Here is a 26,382-nt window from a genome sequence, read left to right as displayed (position 1 = left end):
CAAACTGTACATTTCTGACATTAATCTCTGCCATGAAGCTTGAATATTATCATAAGTTATGGAAAATTCTTTAAAATTCATAAAAGTAAATAATTTCCTGTTACTTTTTAAGCCTACCTTTTATTTATGCCTCTTCCCATGCTTTGCATTATTCCCTGCTGAGAAATATGGCAGCCTATCTTCTCCAATGTACCTGCCACGATGTAACTGCCTTCTCTGAGGTGCTAAGAAAAAAGTAACTTACATAGAACATAGAACATTACAGTGCAGTACAGGCCCTTCGGCCCACGATGTTGCACCGTCCTGTGATACCCTTCTAAAGTCCCTCTATAAGTCTTTAAGTCTCTATAAAGTCCTTCTAAAGTCCCTTATCGTCCATATGCCTATCCAATGACCATTTGACTGCGTTTAGTGTTGGCATAGAACATAGATAACATAGAACTTGGAATGATTTATCCTTTGATGTTGTTTTCCTCTTTGAGGAGAATTGCCTAACTTGTGTTTCTGGATTCACTCATGACCCAGCTGAAATTGTGCACTTGTCATACAAAAGCTGCACTTGAACAAGGGAAAGTGCATAGGTTCTGTTAGGTTTAAAAATTGTTTGAAATCAATATTTACATTTTAAAAGTTCCAATTTTAATCCACAGTCATTTTGTGTCCAATGTAAATCACGAGTCATCAAATATCAGGGAGTGTTCTCACTAATATTTTGAATCCTAGATATTTCTCCTCACTCTCACTGCCAAAAATTGACTTCTGACATTTCTGGCTGCACTCCAAGTTATAAAGTTAGGCTTTGTATGCAGTCAATTCCCACACTTCTATCTGTGATCCTGGATAGCATTAGTTTACATTTAAATTCCACAAATTGGGAATCACGTCTATTAAGTAATTTATAGGATAGAATTAAAGATGTAAAGTAGATGTAAACATCTTTCCGCAATCGTTTTGAATTGTTGAACAGTGAAATAGAGCAATCTCAGTGAAGAGTTAAAAGAAAAGGGATGTCCCTTGTTGACCTTGATTGATTGATTGATTTATTGTCACATGTACCGAAGTACAGTGAAAAGTATTTTTCTGTGGCCAAGGAAATGTATACAGTACCTACACAGTTAGTGATTGTGAAAAAGTACACTGTACATCGACATGGGAGGGGACGACTTTCAACCAGTTTATCGTTTTAATATGTGACAACTGTAATAGTGCAAATAAATTTCATATTTCGTGCTTAAATTATTTTTTTGCAGCAGACTGCTTCCATGAAATTATCCGATTTATGCGTGCGTGCGCGTCGACTCGAACCGCTTAACGAAGTTACTTTCGTATGTTGACATCTCAAGGAAAGGTGTGAGGTGTTGACATAATGGAGCAAGTGCACACACACACACAGCACAGACACGGCTGGCCATGTCTTCCAGCTGGGCTCAGGCGCTGGTGAGCGCCACCAACCGGTAGGTGATGCCAACAGCGACCGGATTCCAACGTCCTTCTCCTCCCCCGCCCTCCGCGTCCCGTCCCGACCCGCCGCTTAGCCAGCCGCGCAGGCGCGCTGACCCCGGCAAGGATTTTTTTTTCTCTTTTCTCTCTCTCTCTCTTTCCCCCCACAGCCCCCCCCCCACCAGGGTGGCTGCGCGCGCCTCCGGCGGGCTCGTGCCCGACGCCGAGCCGAGTCAGGCCACGCCCCCTTCGCCGGTGGAGGGGGGGCGAGAGGGGGAGGGGCGGAGAGGAGGGATGCGCGTCGCCCATGTGACGCGGGCGCAGCCAATCCTTGGCGGGGAAATGCCGCCCGCCTCAGCGCTGTCGCCATTACGCTGGCTGCCTGTGTCTGTCTATCTGTCTGTATGTGTGTTATGTATGTATGTGTGTGAGTGAGTGAGGGAGAGAGGGCGGGCGAGCGAGCCAGCCAGCTAGCCAGAGAGAGAGAGAGAGGGGGAGAGAGCCTTCAGCGAATAACTGGCGGCGGTAGCAGAAGCGACTGATTTTTCTTCTAACTTGTGAGGTGGACGGCGGCGACGAAGAAGAAGGAGGAGAAGAAGAAGAGGAGCAGCAGCAGCAGCACCACCACCACCACACCAAAAAAAATGATATATAATATATATGTGATCATCATCAGAAGCTGGGGGAGTCTCCTGAATTAAAGCGGCGGACGCCACTCCTTCCATCGCTCCGGAGAGATTTTAGTTATAAATCTTTTAAAAATAGATATTTATTCCTTTTCTTTCCCCTCTGGTGTTGGTGGGCGGAGGAGGTCTTTTTTGTGTGTGTGTGTTGGAGGAGAAGAAGAGGTGGTTGTTTCATCCCTCCCGGGTTCTATCCTATCGAGGTATTATTTTTCCAATTTTTTTTGCAAAAAAAAAGCAAAGACGGAATCTTTAATTCGACCTCCGGAGAGAAAGTCATGCACGGAGCATGACTGCAGCAAACTGGGTGGCCAACGGTGCTAGCTTGGAGGACTGCCATTCGAATTTATTCTCTCTGGTGAGTGTGTGTGTGTGTGTGTGTGTGAGAGAGAGAGAGAGGGAGACTGAGGAGAGAGAGAAAGAGAGAGGGGCCTTAGGCTGTGTGGGAGCAGCCATTTTCTACTAATGGTTTAGCATAACCGTTTACATGGCCTTATTTTCCTGTCTGGAGTTTATTCCCGAGTTTCTCCCCCCCCCATCTCCTCCTCCTCCTCCTCTTCCACCGCCCCCCGCCGCCCTCAACTATTTTTGATGTTTACGCCCCTCCTCCTCTTACCCCAACCTCCCCTCCCCTCTCCTAAAAGCCTCCACTACGTATTGCATATTATTATTTTCCCTTAACCGAGCTGGAAGCTTTTAATCCACCATCTTGAACTGGAAAGATGTCTGCATATTTCAAACTGAATTAAAAGCGTGTCTTCTTCCCCCCCCCCCCCCCCGGGGGTGGGGAGGGGAGGGTTTAAACGTAATCTCTACATGGCAACTGATACTGTTTTGCCGTTTTACATGGCATTTATTTGATGTTTGGTCTTATTACTGCACCGCCACCGTCCTTAGATTTTCGGTCCGCGTCTTTTCAGTGCTCCCATCTGTAGTAATAAATCATGTCCCTTCTCTGAAGTTTTAATGTTATGTACTACTGCTGCATTGATCTTGTAGCTTTGAAATTTGTTTCCGCCACCCTAATCTGTTTCGATTCAGTGCATTGTTTAATCCACCGTTTTTCTTACAAACCAGTCACCATAATATTCAAACCATTTTAAATGTTCACGGTGCATTCTAGCTGACGCTTGTACGCAATTTACATTTCCTTATTGCGTGCTTTGTACAAACGTATTCCCTTATGTTTATATGTTGTGGATTACATCTTTTGAAAATCGTTTGACGTTGTTGGGTGTTTCATTCACATAAAAGTGCTTCCAGTAGTGCACCCCATCAAATTAATTTAAAACATCTTGTTTAATGCATTTGACATTTTTTCTGTGGAGGTTTTGTGTTTTTAGACAATATTTTCAGTTTTTAAATATCAATTTTGATCGATCAGTATATATTAAAGTTGTAACTATCAATAGTTAGTTGACAATGCCAATACATATTCTGACCTCATTTATATATTGTAATTGATTACAATTTGTAATCATATTTTGACTTGGAGTGAATATGACAATGTGTCATTAAGCATTTCTGCCAAACTTCATATTATCATGCTGAACACAATAGATTTAGCTTTAAATAGGAATCTTTTAAATTTTTCTTGGGACCTTTATTAACATGTTTCTCAACCAACAGGCTGAACTAACTGGCATCAAATGGCGTAGGTACAGTTTCCAGGGTCTAGGGGGCTGTGGTCCCATCATCTCAGCACCAGCTCAGGATGATCCTATTCTGCAGACCTTCATTAGATGTCTACAGGCCAATCTGCTATGCGTATGGCGACGAGATGTAAGACCCGAAGCCAAGGAATTGTGGATTTACTGGTGGGGAGAGGAGCCGAATTTAGTTGATATAATTCATCATGAATTACGAGGTGAGTTTCATCTTTCTTATTCAATAAAAAGGCTGTATTGTTGGAGGAGTTTCCATGATTGATTACTGCTTCTCTGGCATGCGCTGGCTAAAATTTTGAAGAGGCATGTGCAGTGGACCAAATGTTTAAGTGGGTTTTCTTTTCCTTGCAAAGTCATCTCAAATGTTTATTTGATTATTTCCAGGTTGTCTTTAAAAATGTTTTTATGACCATTAATTCCAAATAGATTCCATTGTGCGCGCACACACACACACACACACACACACACACACACACACACACACACACACACACGTATATATTATATTTATATCCCTTAGAATTTTCAACACAATTTATCAGAACCAGCATGGACTTTGAATAGAATATCTCCTTGGGAGCTGTTAACTATGAAATATGAAATGGACTTTGTTGTGGTGTTTGTTAACAGTCTTGTGTAGCTTCATATAAAAACATTAAAGAATGAAATGAAAATATTTGTAGAAATCTGGTCCACTCACCTATGTAAACTTGATTTCTAGTGCTGTAAATATTTTGGGTGCTTGGAGTTTAGATAGTGATGCATTGTTTTAACGTGACTGGTGGTTTACAGCTTTTGGTCTCTGGAAAGCTCCAGAGAGACCTACTGCAAGGTAATTTGACTCTGTCAGCAGGAAAGTTGTATGCTATTTACTGAGAACATTTTTAGAATTCCTAGCTTTAACTCACCATTCTCAAGATTTAAAATGTTATAATTTGCTTGTTACATGTGCACAGTATGTTATTACTATAGTAAATGATTATGTTTTCAAGCCAGATGTAGTTGATGCTTCATTTAATTTCTGTGAAAGAGTGATTGCTTATTTGCATATTTAAAAATGGCAGTGGATAGAATAGGAACTTGATCTGCTTTGTGAAGATTTTCTGGATAGTGAATTTAGCAACCTGGAAACACATTTCAGCTGTTGGGGAGCCCCCTTAACCAGAGATCAAAGAAGGAACTTGTGCAGGATGATGTGGTAGGCAGCAGCTGTGAATTTCTGTTGTGTAGAGGCATGTCATGGCTGCGGTACTTAAATCTGTTGTTTGTACACTTGGGTGAAGAATAGTGGAAGTAATGCAAAGTAACAATGTAATGTGGTTGATGAATATCCTTGAATACTGTATAATGAGCCAATAAAACTTCTGCCTATCACAGTTGTTGAAATAGGATACTTGTATTCCTTGTCAACACTTGGGTACTAGTTGTGGAAAAGTTAGGTAACAATCTTTTGTGATTTTAAGACTACAGTATCTATATCTGGTTGGAAGTAGTCCTGGTGACTATTTTTAGCCTTATTTTGACCTTTGGGTTCTGTTGCCTTGAATCTTTGTGAACTTTGTACTTTTTGTCTCTGTATACATTATGTTTATATAGGTGTTAACCATGATTGAAAAAGGGCTTCACATTATGCATGCAAAGTAAAAATTTGTGTAGCTTCCACTGGTGGTACCAGTTGTTCATGAAGGCCCGCCTTCTCAATCTTGCCCTTGCTCGGGGTGTGATGATCCTCAGGTTAAATCACACCAGTCAGCGCTCCCCTTGAACGGAAAGCAACCTATGGTCATCTGGGACTATGGTAACTTTTTACCTTTACCCCACCAGTTGTGATTAGTTTTCTTTTGTTATCCATACAGGATTCTAGATGGGGCAATCTAGCTTTGTACATCAATTGAGAGTTGGCAGAGAAATTCTGAAAAATTAATTTTGAAATCTGTACATTGGCCTTAATTTGTTATGTACTGTGGCTACTTGATATGGCAAGAATGGTAATAGTTGTAGCATTCTGTCATGGAATTTAAGCATTGTTACTAAAACCACAATAAAACTTGGTAAAACCACCTTTGCCATTGGAGTGACACTGACATAAGCTTTTGTGCTTGAAGGAATATGTATTTGCTCTTTTCCTATTATAGCTAAACTAGGTTAGATTGGTCTAGGTATTTCAAAAATATTAATGTATTGCTTTTTAATCCCATTGTGCATCTCGTGTCATTTTTCTACTTTCTCCATATTCAGTGTGGTTATTTGATATTTGCACATGTGGCGGGGGGGAAAACTTGTGAATCTTTTTTAAGCTTTGTAAATGACCAGTTATGACTTAATTTTGGATGTGGATGCATTATTGTTTGATCCTCAACCTGAATTTTAAAACTGCATTATATAACCTGATTTATCTTTAGTCCTGAAGTGTATCTGCAACTATGTTTGTGTGATTAAGTCTGACTTCATTGACGTTTGGTGAGATGTTACTGGTTACAAATGTTTCCATAGTGTTATACATTATTTGATGAAGCGAATTGTTGGCATACTTTGATAAATTTGATTATAATCAAAAGAAAATTTTGTAAGTTAACACATTGCATAAAAATATTGGACTAAAATTTTTGAGAAGCTCTATTAGTTTAAAGTCTGAATATGTCTTGAAATATCAGCCTGTGATGTTTATATTTTTGGATAGCTTCTTATGATCAGTCATTGCTTTCAAACAGCAGTGAAAAAGTGTTTAATATCTTCCTGAAGGCTCACCATAAACTCAAAGTTGACTGTATCAAGGTATACATTAAAATGCAACTCTGAAAGAACGCTTGCTGCAATAGGGTGTTATGGTAGAGCATGTAGCTGATTTCTGGCTATTTATCAGCATTAAACGTCTCGCATTGGAGACATAAATGTAGTGTGAAAAACCCCATCAGGGCAGCATGGTGACACAGTGGTTAGCACTGCTGCCTCACGGTGCCGAGGTCATGAATCCTGGCCCTGGTCACTGTCCGTATGGAGTTTGCATATTCTCCCCGTGTTTGCATGGGTTTGGCCCCCACAACCCAAAAATGTGCAGGGTAGGTGGATTGGCCACGCTAAATTGCCCCTTAATTGGAAAAATGAATTAGGCACTCAATTTTTTTTTAAAATAAATTTAATTATGCCTGAAAACTCAGCCTTTTTGGGAGTTACTTAAAGGAACTGAATTGAAACCTGGGCCATGCGAGTGCTGTTGTAGCTGTGGGTGAAGCTTTAAGCATGTAGAACTGTAAGTGTATTGTTTGAATGTGCAGTCCTATTGTTTCATCTCCATTCACACCAAAAACTATTTCAGGATCACTGAAACATCTCTGAATTTAGAACAGCCACTGATATTAACACCAATAAATGCTATTATTGGAATGAGCTCATTTATGGGTAAACATGCAAAATACATTAATGAATCTTTTAATTTAGAATTTTATAAAAAGCCAACAAACAACTTGGTGAATCTGTATGAGTCTTTACATTAAGGATAATTGTATATTTTGAGATGAGCTTTTTTCTGTGAGTTTGGTGGATTTTCTATTCTGCAGAAAAGGAAATCCATTGCACATTGTTTGCACTTAGTTTAGTAAACCTGCCATAGTATTGCATACAGCAAGTTTGGAAATGATATTTGTAACTTCTCTCTCTTCAGTTGCATTCTTTCTCTCAAGCTATTTATTTGTTTCTCTTGGATTGTTTCTGGGAAAATCATCTATTGATAACTGCCGGTGCCCTGCCCCTTCTAACATGTGCTTCCCATTCAACTCCTTGTTTCCTATCCTTTCTCCTACATATTCCTCTTGCTATTATTCCTGAATTACGTTTAGCTTCTCCACTTTATACCAGTTACCCAGTATCTATATCCTTTCTCCCTTTAAGCACTTTCACCGACCTCACCTTTTTAACACTCTGCACTCTCCAAAGGCAGGTGTAACAGATTTTGATATCTAATTACTGCTGCATAGCCTAAAACCTGTATCTGTTTGCGCTTTTGAGTTTAACCTTAGACGCTAAATGAGAAAATGCTTTGGTGCAGTCATGAATACTCTGTAGGGATACAGTTTCTGTGATGGAGCATGATTGTCACTTATTTCCGGTTTCTTTGCAGAGCTGTCAGTATTTTGTTGGTTAAAATGCATGTTGAATCTATTACAATAAGGAATGTTATGAATTGAAGAGATGTTACAATCTTTCGGTCCAAGAAGCCTTTCTTCCCACCCACTCTCCAAAAACCAATACGTAGCCCATATCAGTGCATGTATCAATGTTGTTTCTTTCAAATCTCCACGCATATTGTGACGGTTCACAGACTTGTTATATGTAACTTGCCATGGTGTGAAAAATAAACAATTCATTGTATCTCTTTCTGGGGGAAAGGCGTTTATATTTTTTGTAAACACAAGGCAAAGTTTTCAATTTGTGCAAAAGTGGCATTTATTTCAGATCTAAGCAAGTGTTTTGTCAATGCAGTTTTTTTTTGTATCTAATTTTATCTATTGTGGTTTGAGTGAGATCTAGGTGTTCCATTCTACAGTTGAAAAGGGGTCTATGATTTTTCTGCTGATCTAAACAGTGCATACGGAATGCATAGCTTCAGGGATAATGTTTCTTATAAAAGTTGCAAGAGTGTTTTTGTATTGTGGCAGATCATGAACAAAATGACTAAAATAGCTAGTCATGGCATTTTTGTTTCATGTAAACCTTCATGGCAGTTTCTGTGAATTATACAGCTTGGACAAAAATTAGGGATTACAGTCATGCACCATTTAGATCCAACTAGCAATTTTCCTTGACAAAACAGGTTTAAATAATTAGTCTTTGGTTTTGGCATTTTTACTCCAGAATCCAAGCGGTTATTCTTTTTAGCCTTTATACTTAGAAACTTTCTCTTGACTGCAGGATTACTATTTTGCAGACATCGTATTATCCTCTCTTGTGAATGGAACCTCTAATATATTTTTAAAATTCTGCTGGATCCTGAGTGTTGCATGCACATACTTGACTGCATCCTTAGCATGTACAGGAAATAGTTCAAGAACTGTTTAGACTTGAGTTTACAAAGTGAGAACAATATATTTTGCATAATACATTGGTGTATTTTTGCACACAGCTTTGAACTCTTAGATTGGCATTGTGCAACATATTTTTATTGTTTCCATGACAGCAAAATAAAGCTAACCTTGTGTTATAGTAGCTGTCGGTGAACCATTAAAATTCCAAAGATTGTTTAAATCATTTGGAAAATAATCCTAAAATATTTTGAACATTGGAGAAAATTTACTTCTTTACATTTGGCTTGTTAATAAAAGCTCCAAATAGTTCCTATATTATCATTTTTATGGTAACCATAGCTGATATTTTATTAAATTGATAGCTTAGTAAAGTTATCCATCTTATTTGTAATTGAGTCAGTAAATTAAGTTTGATAGCAGAATAATAGTCAGGGCACTGGAATTCAATTGATACCTTTTTAATGAGAATAGCATTTGAAACTTTATTCAGCACAAAATTCATTAGATCTTTTGTTTGAGTTTTATTTCCCCACCACCTTGTCGGCCCTCTTCTGTATCCCCTTACCCATTGCCTGTCTCAAATTGTTGGATTGTTAGCTGTGACGTCTTTTGAACAGGAAGTTTGACATGTCTTTTGGTCTACACGCTAAACTTTATGATGTTTTATATTTGCATAATGTGAAGCTATTAGTGTTGTACAGTAAGTAACTAGCTAGATTTTCAGAAGAGGTGGGGCAGGGGTGTGGAGTGAGGGAAAGTGAATGGAATCAAGCCATTTATTTTCAAGATTGTACAGATCCTGAAATGTTGGCAGATTAACACTGCTGTGTTCCTGTCAGCATTTTGTCCCTTTTTGCATGACCTCATGAATCAAGGACTTAATTTGTGCTGTCAACAGTCACTTGTGAAAATATTCATTCTAAATACTGTAGTTATATTTCATTAGTATGAATTGTAGTTGGTAGGTTCAGATGATCACTACTTCATAACCTACAAAACCTTTCTGTGTTTATGAATGCCTCAATGATTTCTTGAAACTCGCACCTAGATTTCTTTGTTCATCGATTTCAGGATGTAGTTAGTTGGAATTCTGAGGAAAGTGGTATGTTGGGTAATGTTCCCTAAACTGAATTTTTATGTCCTGTGGCATCAGTCCTTCTTGTACCCCAACTATAATCTATCGGTTCTTTGGTTGTAGAATCCAATGTGTGTAGATTGGATAAAGCTGCAAGATTTTACGAGTCTTGAGTAATGTTGCATTTTATTGTTTGCTTAAAATTCTATATTTGTACACTTTAATGAAAAATAAATTGATTTCTGAACAGCTCCTCGCAGATTGGTAATGCCTACAAATTGGCTGCAATAAGCTGTTTCCTAGAGTCTGGTTCCAATAATTGGTGCAAAGTCCAAATCTTCGAACTGGTGGCCTGGAGACTTGGTTAGTCAAAGCAGCTCAAAAGATTACATTTCGGGCACAAATTGGATTTCTGATTTATTTTAGGTCCAACATTGTGCTGGAATTCGGCATTGCCTTCCAAAACTTGCCATGCCCTGATTCAAGTTAATTACCCTGGGAAGTTTCCATTAATATCGCCCCTTCGCTGGTCTTCGAATAGGCTCTTAAAATTGAGTTTTTGTTAAATGGACACTGATATTCACATTTTTAAAAAACTTCAAAATATTTTTGTTAAATAAGCCACTGTTTATTATTATAATAATGTAACTAGTGAATGATTATTTTTTAAAGGCAGTTCAGTTGCTTAAAATCTGCTTGTTCACAGGAGATGAACCAGACACTGATTAAAATTACATGTTTATAATGAACCTTTCTTCAGCTGTATTAATAAAGCTGTTCCAGGTTACTGCTCTTAAGTATTTCGGACAATATTTTTGACATGGAATTAAGACTCAATTGCTGTCCAATGGAACTGGTTCACAGACTTTATGCTCAGCAATATACAAATATGTTTGAGTCGAAATTTGAGCAAAAAATATCACTTGTGAAAGCTAACTCTGTTTGCACCTGGATGACTGCTACCAAATTGGAACATAAACATAGCTGTGGATTGCTTGGCGGCATAATTTTAAATCGGTTACTTAGTTTCGCACGAAAAAGCAATTTCAGAAAAATACATGTTCGTGCCTGTTTTACTGCCTGTTTGTCTTTGTCTCTTTTTGTGCCTGTTTTAGTCTAAATCACTGTGTCTGTCTCTTTGTCATACTGTATTCAAATCTCTCTTTAATGCTACTGTTCTATCTCACTCCATTCACTTGGTGTCTCTGCCTAAATGTCTTGCTCTCTTAACCTTCTTGATGTGCTCTGTGTATCTTCCCTCCTCCCTGTCATATTTGCAACTTTGGAGTGGCTACACATGCAGGAAATTGTACTTGTGTGCTGCTGTTGCCTTTGGCCTACTCTATAAACGGTGCAGACTTGCAGGAGAGGAGCTAGATTATAATATGGAACTGCTACCAATAAAATGTAGTGTAAATGAGAAATGTTAGGTGTTACTGCAAATGTAACCGCAAGCTTGTTGTTCCTGTCTTTACATGTGTTGCAATAAAAATGGGGCTTTTCATCAGAGAGCACAACACATTGCACACATGGCCTGACAGATTGAAAATTTTGTTTTGCCCATCAAAATATATTTTAGATGTTAAAATTACTTTAATGTAATTTAGCATTTTGAGGAAACACTTGTCAATTCTACTGTTAATTTGTTTATTCAAGTTGATCATGTTATGTTATCGTGCAAATACATGTAAATGGTTATGATATAGTCGGGAGAGATGGCTGCAAGGTGACCAGGGATGGGAACTCAACATCCAGGGCTTTGACAAAGGGTCACCTGGACTCGAAACATTAGCTAATTTTTGTCCTGACAGATGCTGCCAGACCTGCTGAGATTTTCCAGCATTTCCAGATCCAGGGGTATTCTGTCTTTAGGAAGGACAGGCAAAAAGGGAAAGGCGGTGACATTGCATTTTGGTTCAAGAGGAAATTAACATAGTATATAGTAGTGAGGAAGAATATTAGCTCTGACAGCATGGAATCTGTATAATTTTTAAATAATCTTTATTGTCACAAGTAGGCTTACGTTAACACTGCAATTAAGTTACTGTGAAAAGCCCCTAGTCGCCACATTCCGGCGCCTGTTTGGGTACACAGCAGGAGAATTCAGAATGCCCAAATTACCTACTAGCACGTGTTTCGGGACTTCTGGGTGGAAACCGGAGCACCTGGAGGAACCCATGCAGGCGCTGGGAGAATGTGCAGACTACACCCAGACAGCGACCCAAGCCGGGAATCTAACCTGGGACCCTGCTGCTGTGAAGCCATAGTGCTAACCACTATGCTACTGTGGTAGGTAGAGCTGAGAAACACCAAGGAGCAAAAAACATTAGTAAGGGTTGTATATACTCCGCAAACTGTAGTGGGGATGTTGGTAATGACATTAAACAGGAAATTAGAGACACATGCAATAAAGGAACATCTGTAATTATTGATGATTTTAATCTGCATATAGATTGGGCAAATCAAATTAGTATTAATAGTAAAGGGGGAATTTCTGAAGTGTATAAGGGATGGTTTTTTGGACCATTACATTGGGGAGCGTACTGGAGAACAGGCCAACCTAGACTGGGTATTGTGTAATGAGAAATAAATCTTTGGCAATCTAGTTGTGTGAGACCCCTTTGGGATGAGCGACCACAACATGATATAATTTTTCATTAAGGTGGATAGTGAAGAAGTTGAATCTGATAAAGGACACTATAATGATATGAGGTGTGAGTTGGCTATAATAGTTAGGAAATGTTACTAAGGGATGATGGTGGATAGGCAATGGCAAACATTCAAGGAGTGTATAGTCGAAATGCAATAATTGTTCCTGTCTGGCGTAAAAGTGGAAAGGTGACCAAACCATGGATTGCAAGGGATTTTAGACATAGTATTAGATCCAAGGAAGAAGCGTACAAATTGGCCAAGAAAAATGCAGATCTGAGGAGTGGGAGCAGTTTAGAATTCAGCAAAGAAGGACTAAGGGATTGATTGAGAAGGAGGAAATAGAGTATATGAGAAAGCTTGCAGGAACATTAAAAACTGACTACAAAGGTTTCTATAGGTATATGAATAGAAAAAGATTGGTGACGACATGTCACAAACGGTGGAATTTATAATGGAGAACCAAGAAACTGACCAACGAAATACATACTTTGTTTCTGTCTTAATACAGGAGACACCGATATCAGAAATATTGGAAAACACGGTTCAGTGAGAGGGAGGAACTGAAGGAGATTAGTGTTCGTAGAGAAATGGTGTTGGGGAAACTGATTGGATTGAAGGCCTATAAATCCCCAGGGCCTGATAATCTACATCCCAGAGTATTTAAGGAAGGGGCCCGAGAAATAGTGGATGCATTGGTGGTGGTTTTTCCAAGATTCTATAAACTCTGGAACAGTTCTTATGGATTGGAGAGAAGTTAATGTAACCCCACAATTTTAAAAGGGAGGTTGAGAGAAAGCAGGGAATAATAGGCCAGTAAACCTGTGTTGGTAGTCGGGAAAATTCTAGAATCTATTATCAAAGATTTTATAGCAGGGCAGCACAGTGGTGCAGTGGCTAGTATTGCTGCATCACAGCGCCAAGGTCCCAGGTTCGATCCCGGCTCTGGGTCACTGTCCGTGTGGAGTTTGCACATTCTCCCCGGGCTTGCATGTGTTTCGCCCCCACAGCCCAAAGATGTGCAGGGTAGGTGAATTGGCCACGCTAAAATTGACCCTTAATTGGAAAAAATGAATTGAGTACTCTAAATTTAAAAAAAAAAGATCAGAGCACTTGAAACAGTGGCAGGATCAGACAGAGTCAGCATGGATTTATGCAAGGGAAATAATGCTTTGAGGATGTAACCGGTAGAGTTGATGAGTGGGAGGCAACAGATGTGGTTTATTTGGACCTTCAGAAGGCTTTCGACAAAGTTACACAGAAGAGATTAGTGTGAAAAATTACAGCACATGGGGTTAGGGTAGTGTATTGAGATGGATGGAAAAATGGTTGGCAGACGGGAACTAAAGTAGGGATAAACTCTTGGCAGGCTGTGACAACTGGGGTACTACATAACTGTGTAGGGACCCCTACATGGATATTCACAATATAAATAGTTTAGATGAAGGAGCTAAATATAGTATCTCCAGATTTGAAATGACTTAAAGCTGGGTGGGAGGGTGAGCTGTGAGGAAGCTGCAGTGATCCTTCAGTGTGATTTGGACAAGTTTGAGTGGAAAAATAAATGGCAAATGCAGTATAATTTGGATAAATGTGAGGTTATCCATTTTGGTATCAAAGACAGGAAGGCAGATTATTATCTGAATGGCGATAAATTAGGAGAGGGGAATGTGCAACAAGACCTGGGTATCCTCATACATCAGACACTGAAGGTCAGCAGGCAGTAAAGAAGGCAAATGGGATGTTGGCCTTCATAGTGAGAGAATTTGAATGCAGGAGCAGGGATGTTTTGCTGCAATTATACAGAGCCTTGATGAGGCCACACCTGGAATATTGTGTGCAGTTTTGGTCTCTTTATCTGAGCAAGGATGTTTTTGCTCTAGGGGGTGCAGAGAAGGTTTACCAGACTGATTCCTGGGATGGCAGGACTGATGTATGAGATTGAGTTGGTTAGGATTGTATTCGCTGGAGTTCGGGAGAATGAGTGGGGATCTCATAACCTACTAAAATTCTAACAGGACTGGACAGGGTAGATGCAAGAAGGATATTTCCGATTGGTGGCGGGGGTGTCCAGAACCAGGGATTGGAGTCTTGAGAATACAGGGTAGACTGTTTAGGACACGGGAAGAGAAACTTCACTCAAGAGTATTTGACTTGTGGAATTCACTACCACAAAGTAGTTGAGATCAAAATATTGTATGTTTTCATGAAGCAGTTAGATATAGCACTGGATGAAGGGGATCCAATGATCTGAGGGGAAGGTAGGATCAGGCTATTTGAGTTGGGTGACCATAATAAATAGTGGAGCAGGCTTGAAGGGCCGATTGGCCGCCGCCTCCTATTTTCTATGTGCTTTAATTAGTCTTTGGATTGTTATTTGAGGAAAGATCAAAAAGACTGATTTAATGGTTTTTGCACTTGTTTAATCTTGTCTGAATCAACTCCATCTTGGTAGATTGTGCAGGTTCAGTTGCATAAACGTCTGGTTGTTGAAGATTTGAAGTTACTGGGAAGCAGTGATGTAGTGGTATTGTTACTGTACTCGTAATCCAGATACCCAGGGCAAGACCTCTCAAATGCCCTCTGAAATGGGAGGGCAGTTAGTATCGGCAATAAATGCTTGCCCAGCCAGCAACACCCACATCCTGTAAATAAGTTTTTAAAAATACTGTCACTCCAATTTCAGTAAGATGAAATGTTGGATAGTGTTTGTTTGTATTAACCTCACTTGCATGCTTGGTGTCGTAAAGGTCAGATGGGGTTACGGGGATAGGGTGGAGGCGTGGGATGCTCTTTCCAGGGACCTGTGTAGACTCAATGGGCTGAATGACCTTCTGCGCTAAATTTGTGATTCTATGAATGGCACAGCAGTAGAAAGGGAAATTCTCAAATACTTACAGCCAATGATGATTTTGAGGAAGTGATTGAATGTAATATTTTAAATCCATTAATTGAATTTAAATGCGCACAAGTGGAGGGTATTAATTGGACGGTTAGCTGAGCACATATAAAAAGACATTTACTGGCACAAGTTGAGTGGAGTCAGGAAATGCATATATGTGGTGCTTCAGTCTGAATAAATCTATTCCAAGTTCTAATTTCTTCCTTCATCAACTGAATATCGGGTGCACAAGATAACAGCCAAATTTACTACTGATATAAAGGTAGACAAGTTAGCTGTCTGGAAGATGGTCTTAAAAGGGATATACATTGGTTATGTGTGGGCAGAAATTTACCAGATGGACTATAATGTGAGAAAATGTTAGATGGTTCACTTGGGCAGAAATAGTAGAAAAGCAGAATATTGTTTAAAGGGCGAGAGACTACAGAACATTGTTGTACAGAGGAATCTGGGTGTTCTTGCACATTGATCACAAACTTAGCATGCAGGGACAGCTGATAAGTAGGAATGCTGGCGGTCATTGCAAGAGGAATGCAATATATAAGCAAAGATGTCTTGTTGCAACAATAGATGGCATTGGTGAAAAAACACGTGGGATATATACAGTGTTGGTCTCCTTACTTCGGACATAATTAGATTAGAAGCTGTTCAGAGAAAGTGAACTAGCCTGTTTCCTGAGATGAAGGGGTTGTCTCATGAGGCAAAGCTGAGCCTAAACGAGTTTAAAAGAATCAGAGGTGATCTTATTCTGAGGGGGCCTGATGAGGTAGAGGCGGAGAGGATTTTTCCCATCTTTGTGAAATCTAGAATTAGGGGGCACAGTTTAAAAACAAGTGAAGAGGTTAATCAGTAGAGCGCATACCTCTGCCACATTGTATTAGCTCAGTGTTATTACGCAGCGCTTCCTTGATGTTTCTTCATGCCTAATGTTCTCTAACTATAAAGCTGAAAAAAGAATGTTTTATTAAGAGCTTTAATCTCAATCCACATCCAACAACTGACCCTGAAAACTACTCACATTTTGACAGCTGTGACAAATTGCAGCACAACAGCTAAGCTGATCAGCATCATTCTAAATACAACAACACCCAATATTCTGAAAAGTTAGTTTGACCTTTCGCCAAATGTCAACAGAACCTTCAAAAAAATTCCAGGGTTCAGATCTTCACCGTCACCAAATCAACTTGTTTCTTCCTTAGATGATACCCTACTTGGGTACCAAATTTCATTGAAATCAGTGTGCTAGCTTGAGAAATATTGTTTACAAACAGACTAACAAACTTTGCCCCCTCACACCTTCCGTAGTGAAGAGTTAATAATGCCTCTCACTTAAGGACGAGGACTTTTTTCTTAGGGTCACTAATTTTTGGAATTTTCCACCCTGCAAAAGCAGTGAAGGCTGGATCTAAGTTAATAAGCGGCGCGCAGAAAAATAAAGTATAACGGTCATAATTGGATCACCCGTGATCATATTGAATGGTAAGCAAGTTTGAGGGGCTTAATCGCAGACCCCATTTTCTAAGTTCTTAAATGTACATTTTTGTGCAGCAGAGGTGAAGTAACAGTGATCAAGGGGTGAAGTTGCATTGAGACATTTTCTGTGTCACTGTTAATTTATCAGCATGTTTTAAAGCATAATGACTTTGCACCTCTCTGGTTCCACTTCACAGTGATGCTGACCTGTTTCACATGCCATCCAAATATCTGTACCAAAGCATTGTTCTACTTCCAGCTACAGTTGTATTACTTTTCTTTTAAGCCACATGAAACTATAAATCTAACTTTGAAGTTGTCTAATAGCAGTGGCAGGCGTTTGCAGGAAAGCTATAATTTTTTTTGTTTAATTCATTTACGGGATGTGGGCGCCAGTGGTTAGCCCAGCATTTATTGCTCATCAGTAGTTGCTCTCCAGAAGATGCCGGTGAGTTGCCTACTTGAACTGTTGCAGTCCCTGAGGTGTATGTACACCGACTGTGCTGCTGTGGAGGGAGTTCCAGGATTTTGAGCCAGCGAAAGTGAAGGAATGGCCATATATTTCAAAGTTGGGGCATTGAATGACTTGGAGGGAACAGGCCAGGATCGAACCAGGGTCCTCAGCGCTGTGAGACAGCAGTGCTAACCACTGCCACCCCTGGCCACAGTATTAATATGGCTAATCCAGCTCCGATCCTGATCAATGGCAACCCCCAGGGTGTTGATGTTGGGGTTTCAGTGATGGTAATGTCATTGAATGTCAAGGGCTGATAGTTAGATCCTCTACACTTGTGAGCCTAATTGTCCAATTGTCAGCCTAAGTCTGGATATTGTCCAGGTCTTGCTGAAGTGCTTCATTATCTGAGGAGTCACAAATGTGCTGAACATTGTGCAGTCATCTGCAAATATCACCAGTTCAGACCTTATGGAAGGGAGGTCATTGATGAAGCAGCTGAAGATGGTTGGGCTGAGGACACTACCCTGAGGAAGCCCTGCAGTGATGTCCTGGAGCTGAGATGCTTGACCTCCAATTGCCATAACCATCTTCCTTTGTGCCAGGTCTGATTCCAACCAGCGGAGAGTTTACCCCTTGATTCCCACTGACTCCAGTTTTTGTCTTATTTTAAATTTTTTTACCCAATTCATTTTTTCCAATTAAGGGGCAATTTGACCTGGCCAAACCACCTAGTCTGCACATCTTTGGTTGTGGGGCGAAACACATGCAAACACAGGGAGAATGTGCAAACTCCACACGGACAGTGACCCAGAGCCGGGATTGAATCTGAGACCTGAGTGCTGTGAGACAGCAGTGCTAACCACTGCGCCACCGTGCTGCCCACCATTGACTCCAGTTTTGCTAGTGCTCCTTGATGCCATACTCAATCCAATGCTGCCTTTGTTAAGGACATTTACTTCCCCCTCACCTCTGGCATTCTGCTATTTTGTCAATGTTTGAACCAAAGCTATAATGAGGTCAGGAGCTGAGTGACCCGGGTGGAACTCAAATTAAGCAACTGTGAGCAGGTTATTGATGAGTAAGTGCTGCTTGACAGCACTGTTGATGACTCCTTCCATCACTTTGATGGAGAGTAGTCTGATGGCTGGGTTGGATTTGTCCTGTTTCTTGTGTACAAGACGCACCGAGGCAATTTTCCACATTGGTGGGTAGATGCCAGTGTTGTAGCTGTACTGGAACAGCTTGACTCAGGGCGTGGCAAGTTCTGGACTATAAGTCTTCAATACTATTGCTGGAATATTGTCAGGGCCCATAGCCTTTGCTGTATCCAGTGCCTTCAGCTGTTTCTTGATATCACATGGAATGAATCATAAACCACCACTTGTGCTTGCCGTTACATTCAACACACTGGAGCTCTATTAGGAACTCTAGTCATTGCAGGAGACTCCCAGGAGAGGTGAAAACATGTGCACTGGAACTGATGGTTTAGGAAGAGAATATGAAAGCGCTGTACTTCACCTGCTTCTGGCTTTGTCACCATTTGTGGGGGGGGGGTAGTTGGGATTGAGAAATGAGGGAGAAGAGCTAGTTGCAGAAATAGTTTAAAATGCCACCATAGACAATTGGTGAATGAAGGTATTTGAAATCTCTGCTGGGAAACGGTGGACATGCTGATGCTAGATAGAGAAGAACAATAAAGTCTAATCTTTGAATTGAGCATCTATATTTTTCTGTACCAAAGAGTGGTCATTAATGAAAGTAACTTTGAATATCTGCGTCAATATTCATTTGATAATTCTGTGTTTATTTGAAGTACTTTGTTCTGTACAAGCTTAACAGCGCCAGGGACCTGGGTTCGACTCCCAGCTTGGCTCACTACGGAGTTTGCAAGTTCTCCCTGTGTCTGCGTGGGTTTCCTCTGGGTGCTCCGGTTTCCTCCCAAAAGTCCTAAAAGTCATACTTGTTAGGTGAATTGGACATTGGGTTCTCCCTCATGTACCTGAACGGGTGCCGTAGTGTGGTGACAAGGGGATTTTTCACAGTAGCTTTATTGCAGTGTTAATGTAAACCTACTTGTGACAATAAAGATTATTATTACTTACATTTTTGGTGGCATTGATCATTTTAATGTTTGGATAACTCTGTAAGCAGTGGATCGAAATTTGACAGTCATGTTAATTTCTGTTGATCTTTCTGAAACAAAGCTCAAATTTAAATTAAAGGCAAATCTTGAACTGCATTTCTGTCTACAGAAACAACTTTGTTCAGGGCAAATGTAACAAATGAATGTACCACAGAGCAATACATATAAACATATTCTATTTATGAACTATCTGCCCAATTGTTTTGCTCATAATTGTTTCAATGGTTTTCCTTGATATTTTGTGCATAATGACACAACCATTCTGGACAATAGTTTGATCTGCTTAATAATGACTAATCTTTAAGTACACAGTTTCTTTCCCATAAATTTAGAGTACCCAATTAATTTATTCCAATTAAGGGGCAATTTAGCTTGGCCAATCCACCTACTCTGCACATCTTTGGGTTGTGGGGGCGAAACCCACGCAGACATGGGGAGAATGGGCAAACTCCACATGGACAGTGACCCAGAACCGGGATCGAACCTGGGACCTTGGCGCCATGAGGCAGCAGGGCTAACCCACTGCTCCTCCGTGCTGCCCAAGTACACACAGTTAAAGAAAATGGGGTAGTGACTATCGGCAATTGTATAAAACTGACTTGGAGTCGATACCTTTTTTGGATTAATCGTTTGATATTTTTTCCTGTGTTTTCTAGCATGGCCTTGCAGCATTTGCAGAAATTAAAGCTGAATAATGTGCAATGATTGGAGGATTTTAAGAATATTGGGATAAGTAGGAGTTACCATTAAAAGCCTGGGGGTATAATGTGTTTGACTTGAAAAATAATTTTGTGCAGGCCTGGGAGCTTCTAGGAAACAATAAGTAAATTGACCAGAGGAATGTGGATTGACTGGGAATTCTTCACGCCCTGCAGAGGATTTGTTCAGCTTGGAGAGATGAAGTAATTGCTGGGTGGAACCCAGGAAAACTAAGGGGTAGGAGTTTTGGAGAAGCTTGGAGTGAGGAGCTGAATTTTGATTTTCCTGTCCCTGTGTACATAATCTTTTTCCCAGTAGGATAGTTTAAAAAAAAGTAATATTTTCAAGCAGAGCAGTCTTGTTTGAAGGCGAGGAGGAGGCTGAAACAACAAGCAGCAATTTGAACATATTCATCCAGAGTCTAAAGGGGTTCCAACTGCACCCAGATCTGATTTTTAAACTGGATTGAGAGCTATGTTTGATTTGTTGTTTAATGGGAAATTGTGTAGTATTAATGGGAAATTATGTAGTAATGTTAAGGGGTAATTGTAAGCTGTTGTTTTTGGGTGTGAAGTTAAAATGTTAATATTGTATTCATAATTAAGTTTTTTGCGTTCAATATGCCAAAGCCCTATTTTGTTTTTCGCACAGTCACTTCTGGAGCACATCATTCTTTCTGCACAGACTTAAAATACACTACGATACTGGCATTTCAGTCCAGTATCCTAACCACTGCTAGGAACTGGTCTGGAATCGTAATAAATGTATGAACCTTTGAGATGATATTAACATCTGCTGAGAGATGCATACAAACAACCTGTGTTGACTGCACCAAGCAAACTATAAACATATGTCTGAAATTAACTAGCAATAACCTATTCCAAAGTGTGCATATGTTTCCCCTTTTAATTTACTAGGCAAATATATATACATATACGTTGTGCTTGTGCTAGTATGGCCCCACTGCTGTGTTCCTGTATCCTTTATATTCAAAGCTTTATTAAAATCCTGCAAAATTCAAAAAGGTACATTTGCATTGTATTTTTTGTAAGGACAGATGTATATACAAACATACAAATTAGGAGCGGGAATAGGCCGTTTGGCCCTTGAGCCTGTTCTCTGCCATTATATAAGATCATGGCTGATCTGATTGTGACTTCAACTCTACTTTCCTGTCTATCCCCGATATTGTTTGACTCCTTTTGCCAATCAAAAATCTTTCTTACACAACCTTAAAAATGTTCATTAATTCTGCCTCCAGTGCTCTTTGAGAATTCCATAGATCGATAACCTCAGAGAAAAATAATTATCATATTAAATGGGGGACCCCCTTTTAAATTGTCCCTTAGTTTTCGTCTTTCCCACAAGGGTAAGCATCCACCTATTCCCCTCAGGATCTTTTATATGTTTCAATGCAATCACCTGTCGTACCAACCCCTGTGGATGCAGTTCAATCTTTCTTCATAAAAGAATCCCTTCATCCCAGGAATCAGTTGCGAGAACCTTGTCTGAACTATATTTGATGCTTTTATATCCTTTCCCAAGTAAAGACGGCCTATACAACGTTAGTGAAACTTCCCTACCTTATGTTCCATGCCCCTTTTAATAAATGGCAGCATTTCATTTGTCTAAATCACATGCCATATCTGCAGGCTAACGTCTTGTGATCCATGGAACACTGCACCCAGGTCCCTCCGCACTGCAGAGTTTTACAATCCTTTTCCAATTATATAGCGTGCACACACGCGCACCCCAGATCTACAGGTTCTTCCTCTTTATCCATGTTACTTAAATAATTTTAATAAATTAGTCAAAAATGATTTCCCTTTCACAAAACCAAGTTGACTGCATTATGTTTTCTAAGTGCCCTGCCATCAACTCTTTCGTAGATTCTAGAATTTGCCCTCCGACAGAAGTTAGGATAACTGACGTGTAGTTAGTTGATTTTTGTCTGCTTCCTTGATTAGAGGTGTTACGTTTGCTGACTTCAAGTCTGCTGGGGCCATTCCAGAATAAAGGGAATTTTGGAAAATTAAAACCAATATATCTACTATCTTCGTGGCCATTTCTTTTCAGGGCCCAGGGTACAAGCCATCAGGCCCTGGTGATATCAGCCTTTAGTTCTAATTGTTTTCATAACACCCTTTTTCTATTATTATTATTTTACGTTCCTTTCTCCCTTTCACCTCTTGATTTGCAAGTATTTCGGGATTGTTATTTGTGTCTCCTGCACTGAAGATGCGCAAGCTATCGATTCAATGCTTCCATCATTTCCTTATTTCCTATTATTAATTTCCCAAATTCGAACATGGCGGCGCAGTGGTTAGCACAGCTGCATCACACCGCCACGGTCCCAGATTGGATTCCGGCTCTGGGTCACTGTGGAGCTTGCACATTCTCTGTGTGTTTGTGTGGGTTTTGCCCCCACAACCCAATGGATGTGCAGGTTAGGTGGATTGGCCATGCTAAGTTACCCCTTAATTGGAAAAAATATATTGAGTACTCTAAATAATAATAATAAAATAAAATACCCCAAATTCCTGAATGTAATTAAATAACTCCTTAAACATCTGCCCCAGCATTTCTACTGACCACCACTTAACTTATTTTCCTAGCCATGTTAGGCAGTTCTGTCTTAGAACATAGAACATAGAACAGTGCAGTACATGGCCCTTCGGCCCTCAATGTTGCACCGACATGGAAAAAAACTAAAGGCCATCTAACCTACACTATGCCCTTATCATCCATATGCTTATCCAATAAACTTTTAAATGCCCTCAATGTTGGCGAGTTCACTACTGTTGCAGGTAGGGCATTCCACGGCCTCACCACTCTTTGCGTAAAAAACCCACCTCTGACCTCTGTCCTATATCTATTACCCCTCAATTTAAGGCTATGTCCCCTCGTGCTAGCCACCTCCATCCGCGGGAGAAGGCTCTCGCTGTCCACCCTATCTAACCCTCTGATCATTTTGTATGCCTCTATTAGGTCACCTCTTAACCTTCTTCTCTCTAATGAAAACAACCTCAATTCCATCAGCCTTTCCTCATAAGATTTTCCCTCCATACCAGGCAACATCCTGGTAAATCTCTTCTGCACCCGTTCCAAAGCTTCCACATCCTTCCTATAATGAGGCGACCAGAACTGTATGCAATACTCCAAATGTGCCGTACTAGAGTTTTGTACAACTGCAACATGACCTCATGGCTCCGGAACTCAATCCCTCTACCAATAAAGGCCATCACACCATAGGCCTTCTTCACAACCCTATCAACCTGCAATTGCCCTTGTCCAAGTCAATTGTGGGAGTAGCTCATACCCTTGTAATTGCCTTTAAGTTTTAAAAAACTAATCTTGGACCCAATCTTCTCTCCATTAAACCAAATGCAAAATTCAGTCATTATAGTTGCTGATACTTGGAGGTGCCTTTATTATGATGTCATTAATTGCATATTGCCTCATTGCATACTGCCAAGGGCTCTCTGGTTGGCTCTAGTATTTGCTGCTCTAAGAAATTGTCCCAAAGCCACACCTATGAACTTGTGGTGGCACAGTGGTTAGCACTGCTGCCTCAGCACCATGGACCCATATTCGATTCTGACCTTGGCCGATTGTCTGTGTGGAATTTGTGAAATTCTCCCCGTGGCTGCATGGGTGTCGTCTGGGTGCTCCGGTTTCTTCCCACAGTCCAAAGATGTGCAGGTTAGGTGCATGTTAAATTGCCCCTAAATGTCCAAAGTTTGCTGGGGTTACTGGGCATAGGTAGGGTGGTCTTTTGAAGGGTCGGTGCAGACTTGATGGGCCGAATGGCCTCCTGCACAGTATGGGATTCTATGCTCTTCCAGGCTACGTTTTCCAATCCTCATTTGCTCAATCTCTACCACTGGATTAAAATCATCTGTGATAATTGCAATGCTTTCCTCAGCCCTCATTCTTTCTCCCTATGTGCCCTGTTCCACAGCATTGCTACTGTTCAGGTGCTCACAAGCTACTCCCACAATTGACTTCTTACTGTTCATTTCTTGTGTCGATAAAAACTGATTCTACACCTTGATCTTTAGAACGAACATCATCCATTACCCATCTACCTTTCCCTAGCTTCCTGTCCTTTCTAAATGTCATGTACCTGTTAATATTCCGGTCCCAGCATTGGTTAACTTGCTGTCATGTCTCTGCAATGGCTTTGAGAGTCATACATATTTATTTCTATTTGAGCTGACAATTCAAAACTTGGTTAAGAATAACCCAGGTGGGATGGGTCTTTGATTATGCTGCCAGCTTTCCCAAGGCAGCGCGAGGTGTAGACGGAGTCAATGGATGGGAGGCGGGTTCGCGTGATGGACTGGGCTTTGTTCATGACTCTGTAGTTTCTTTCAATTTTGGGCTGAGCAGTTGCCACACCAGGCTGTTATGCAGCCAGATGGGATGCTTTCTATGGTGCATCTGTAAAAATTGGTAAGAGTCAATGTTGATATGCCGAATTCTCTTAGTTTCCTGAGGAAGTACTGGCGCAGTTGTGTTTTCTTGGTCGTAGCGTCGACATGGGTGGACCAGGACAGATTGGTGATGTGCACACCTAGGAATTTGAAATTGTCAAATTGAGCTTGTCCTGAAAACAAACCTGCAGCAGTGATGCAACGTAACTAGTCTGAATTATATCTATGCAGTCTAGAGTCCGTGGGCGAAATTCTCCGACCCCCAGCAGGGTCAGAGAATCGCCCGGGGCCGCCGAAAATCCTGCCCCCGCCGTGGCAGAGATTCGCCGCCACCCGGGAATTGGCGGGGGGGGCGGGAATCTCACCGCGGCGAGGCCCCGCGGCGATTCTCCGGCCCGTGATGGGCCGATGTCCCGCCGCTGGGAGGCCCCTCCCGCTGCCGAGGTTTGAACCACCTCTGGTGGCGGCGGGATCGGCGGTGCGACCCGGCCCCCGGGGTCCTGGGGGGGGGGGGGCGGGGTGATCGTACCCCGGGGGGTCCCCCCACGGTGGCCAGGCCCGTGATCGGGGCCCCCCGATCAGTGCGCGGGCCAGTGCCCTGAGGGCACTCTTTCTCCCCCGCCGCAGCCACGGCCTCCGCCATGGCGGAAGCGGAAGAGAAACCCGCAGAGCCCATGCGCGAACCGGCGAAGGCCTTTCGGCCAGCCCCGGTGCTGGGCGGCGGGCCTGAAAGGCCGCTGGCGCCGGTTTTTGCGCCAGTCGGCGTGGTGCCAACCGCTCCGGCGCGGGCCTAGCCCTCAAAGGTGCGGAGAATTCAGCACCTTTGGGGAGGCCCGACGCAGGAGTGGTTGGCGCCACTCCCCTAAGCCGGGACCCCCCGTCCTGCCGGGTAGGGGAGAATCCCGCCCCATATTTGTGTGTGCATGTTGAACCAATTGAATTGGTTAGAGCTACTTTAATCTCCCGTTATAAAATTGATGTGCCATCTAAGAATTAACCCCCAAAGCAAATGAATTGGGATTTCTGGATTTCTCATGAAATAGGAGTACATATTTTGTTTTCTGTGGTTTCCAAAATCTTTCTGATCTTGGACGTTTTTACTGCTTTTCATAATTATTTTGAAGCAATATAAAACAAGAAGTAAAGTGAATGTAGTAAGTTTGCTCATCACCCTTTTCCATAGATGTACACTCACTTATCTGTCAACAGTAGTCTCCATTGCCTTCCAGCTTCGCTGCTGTAACCTTAACAGTACCATAATTTAGGAGGTTATACATAATTCAAATGGCTGATTTGTATTACAGCTTTGTGCACCAGCATAGAGTGTATTGTATGGACGTTGTAATTTCTCTCTTCTTCACCCTCCCCTCTCTTTCCTTTCCAGATTTGATTGAATAGGTTCTCTAACCAACTAGGGGAGAGCATGTCCCTTGAAAGGTGAGATAGTTGGATGGCATTTGTTTCATATGTATGCTGGCAACCTGTAGTATACCCTGTTCTGAAAGCTGTACCAATGCACGTGGACAACTTTGTTTTAACAAAATTGGCTTGGTTAAAAATAACTTGTCATATGATCTAGGAAAGAGGAGTACAGGATGGTCTACAGTTTGATGCTTAATCTGGTTTTAGTTGAGCTCAGCTAGAAATGTTGCACATGCAGTGCAGTTGGCCTTGATGCACCTGGGTTATGGAGTGAAAAAAATCATAAGTAATCTTTGCTTGAAGTTTGTTTTGAGT

The 26,382-nt window shown here is 41.1% G+C and overlaps 1 protein-coding gene across 1 annotated transcript in view; it reads left to right on the top strand.

Moving 5' to 3' along the window:
• The first annotated feature begins 1,812 nt into the window (after window positions 1-1,812).
• Window positions 1,813-26,382, top strand: part of LOC119962803 (mediator of RNA polymerase II transcription subunit 13-like) — a 311,329-nt gene continuing 286,759 nt past the window's right edge. The window contains exons 1-2 of the mRNA XM_038790899.1: window positions 1,813-2,481; window positions 3,753-3,990. Coding sequence (XP_038646827.1) covers window positions 2,413-2,481; window positions 3,753-3,990 — 307 coding nt within the window. The 5' untranslated portion in view covers window positions 1,813-2,412. The remainder of the gene's footprint in view (window positions 2,482-3,752; window positions 3,991-26,382) is intronic.

Source organism: Scyliorhinus canicula, chromosome 1 (genome assembly GCF_902713615.1).
Source record: "Scyliorhinus canicula chromosome 1, sScyCan1.1, whole genome shotgun sequence".
Taxonomy (NCBI): Eukaryota; Metazoa; Chordata; class Chondrichthyes; order Carcharhiniformes; family Scyliorhinidae; genus Scyliorhinus; species Scyliorhinus canicula.
The sequence above is the reverse complement of the archived record's forward strand: the minus strand, read 5'-3'. Positions and strand labels throughout refer to the sequence as shown.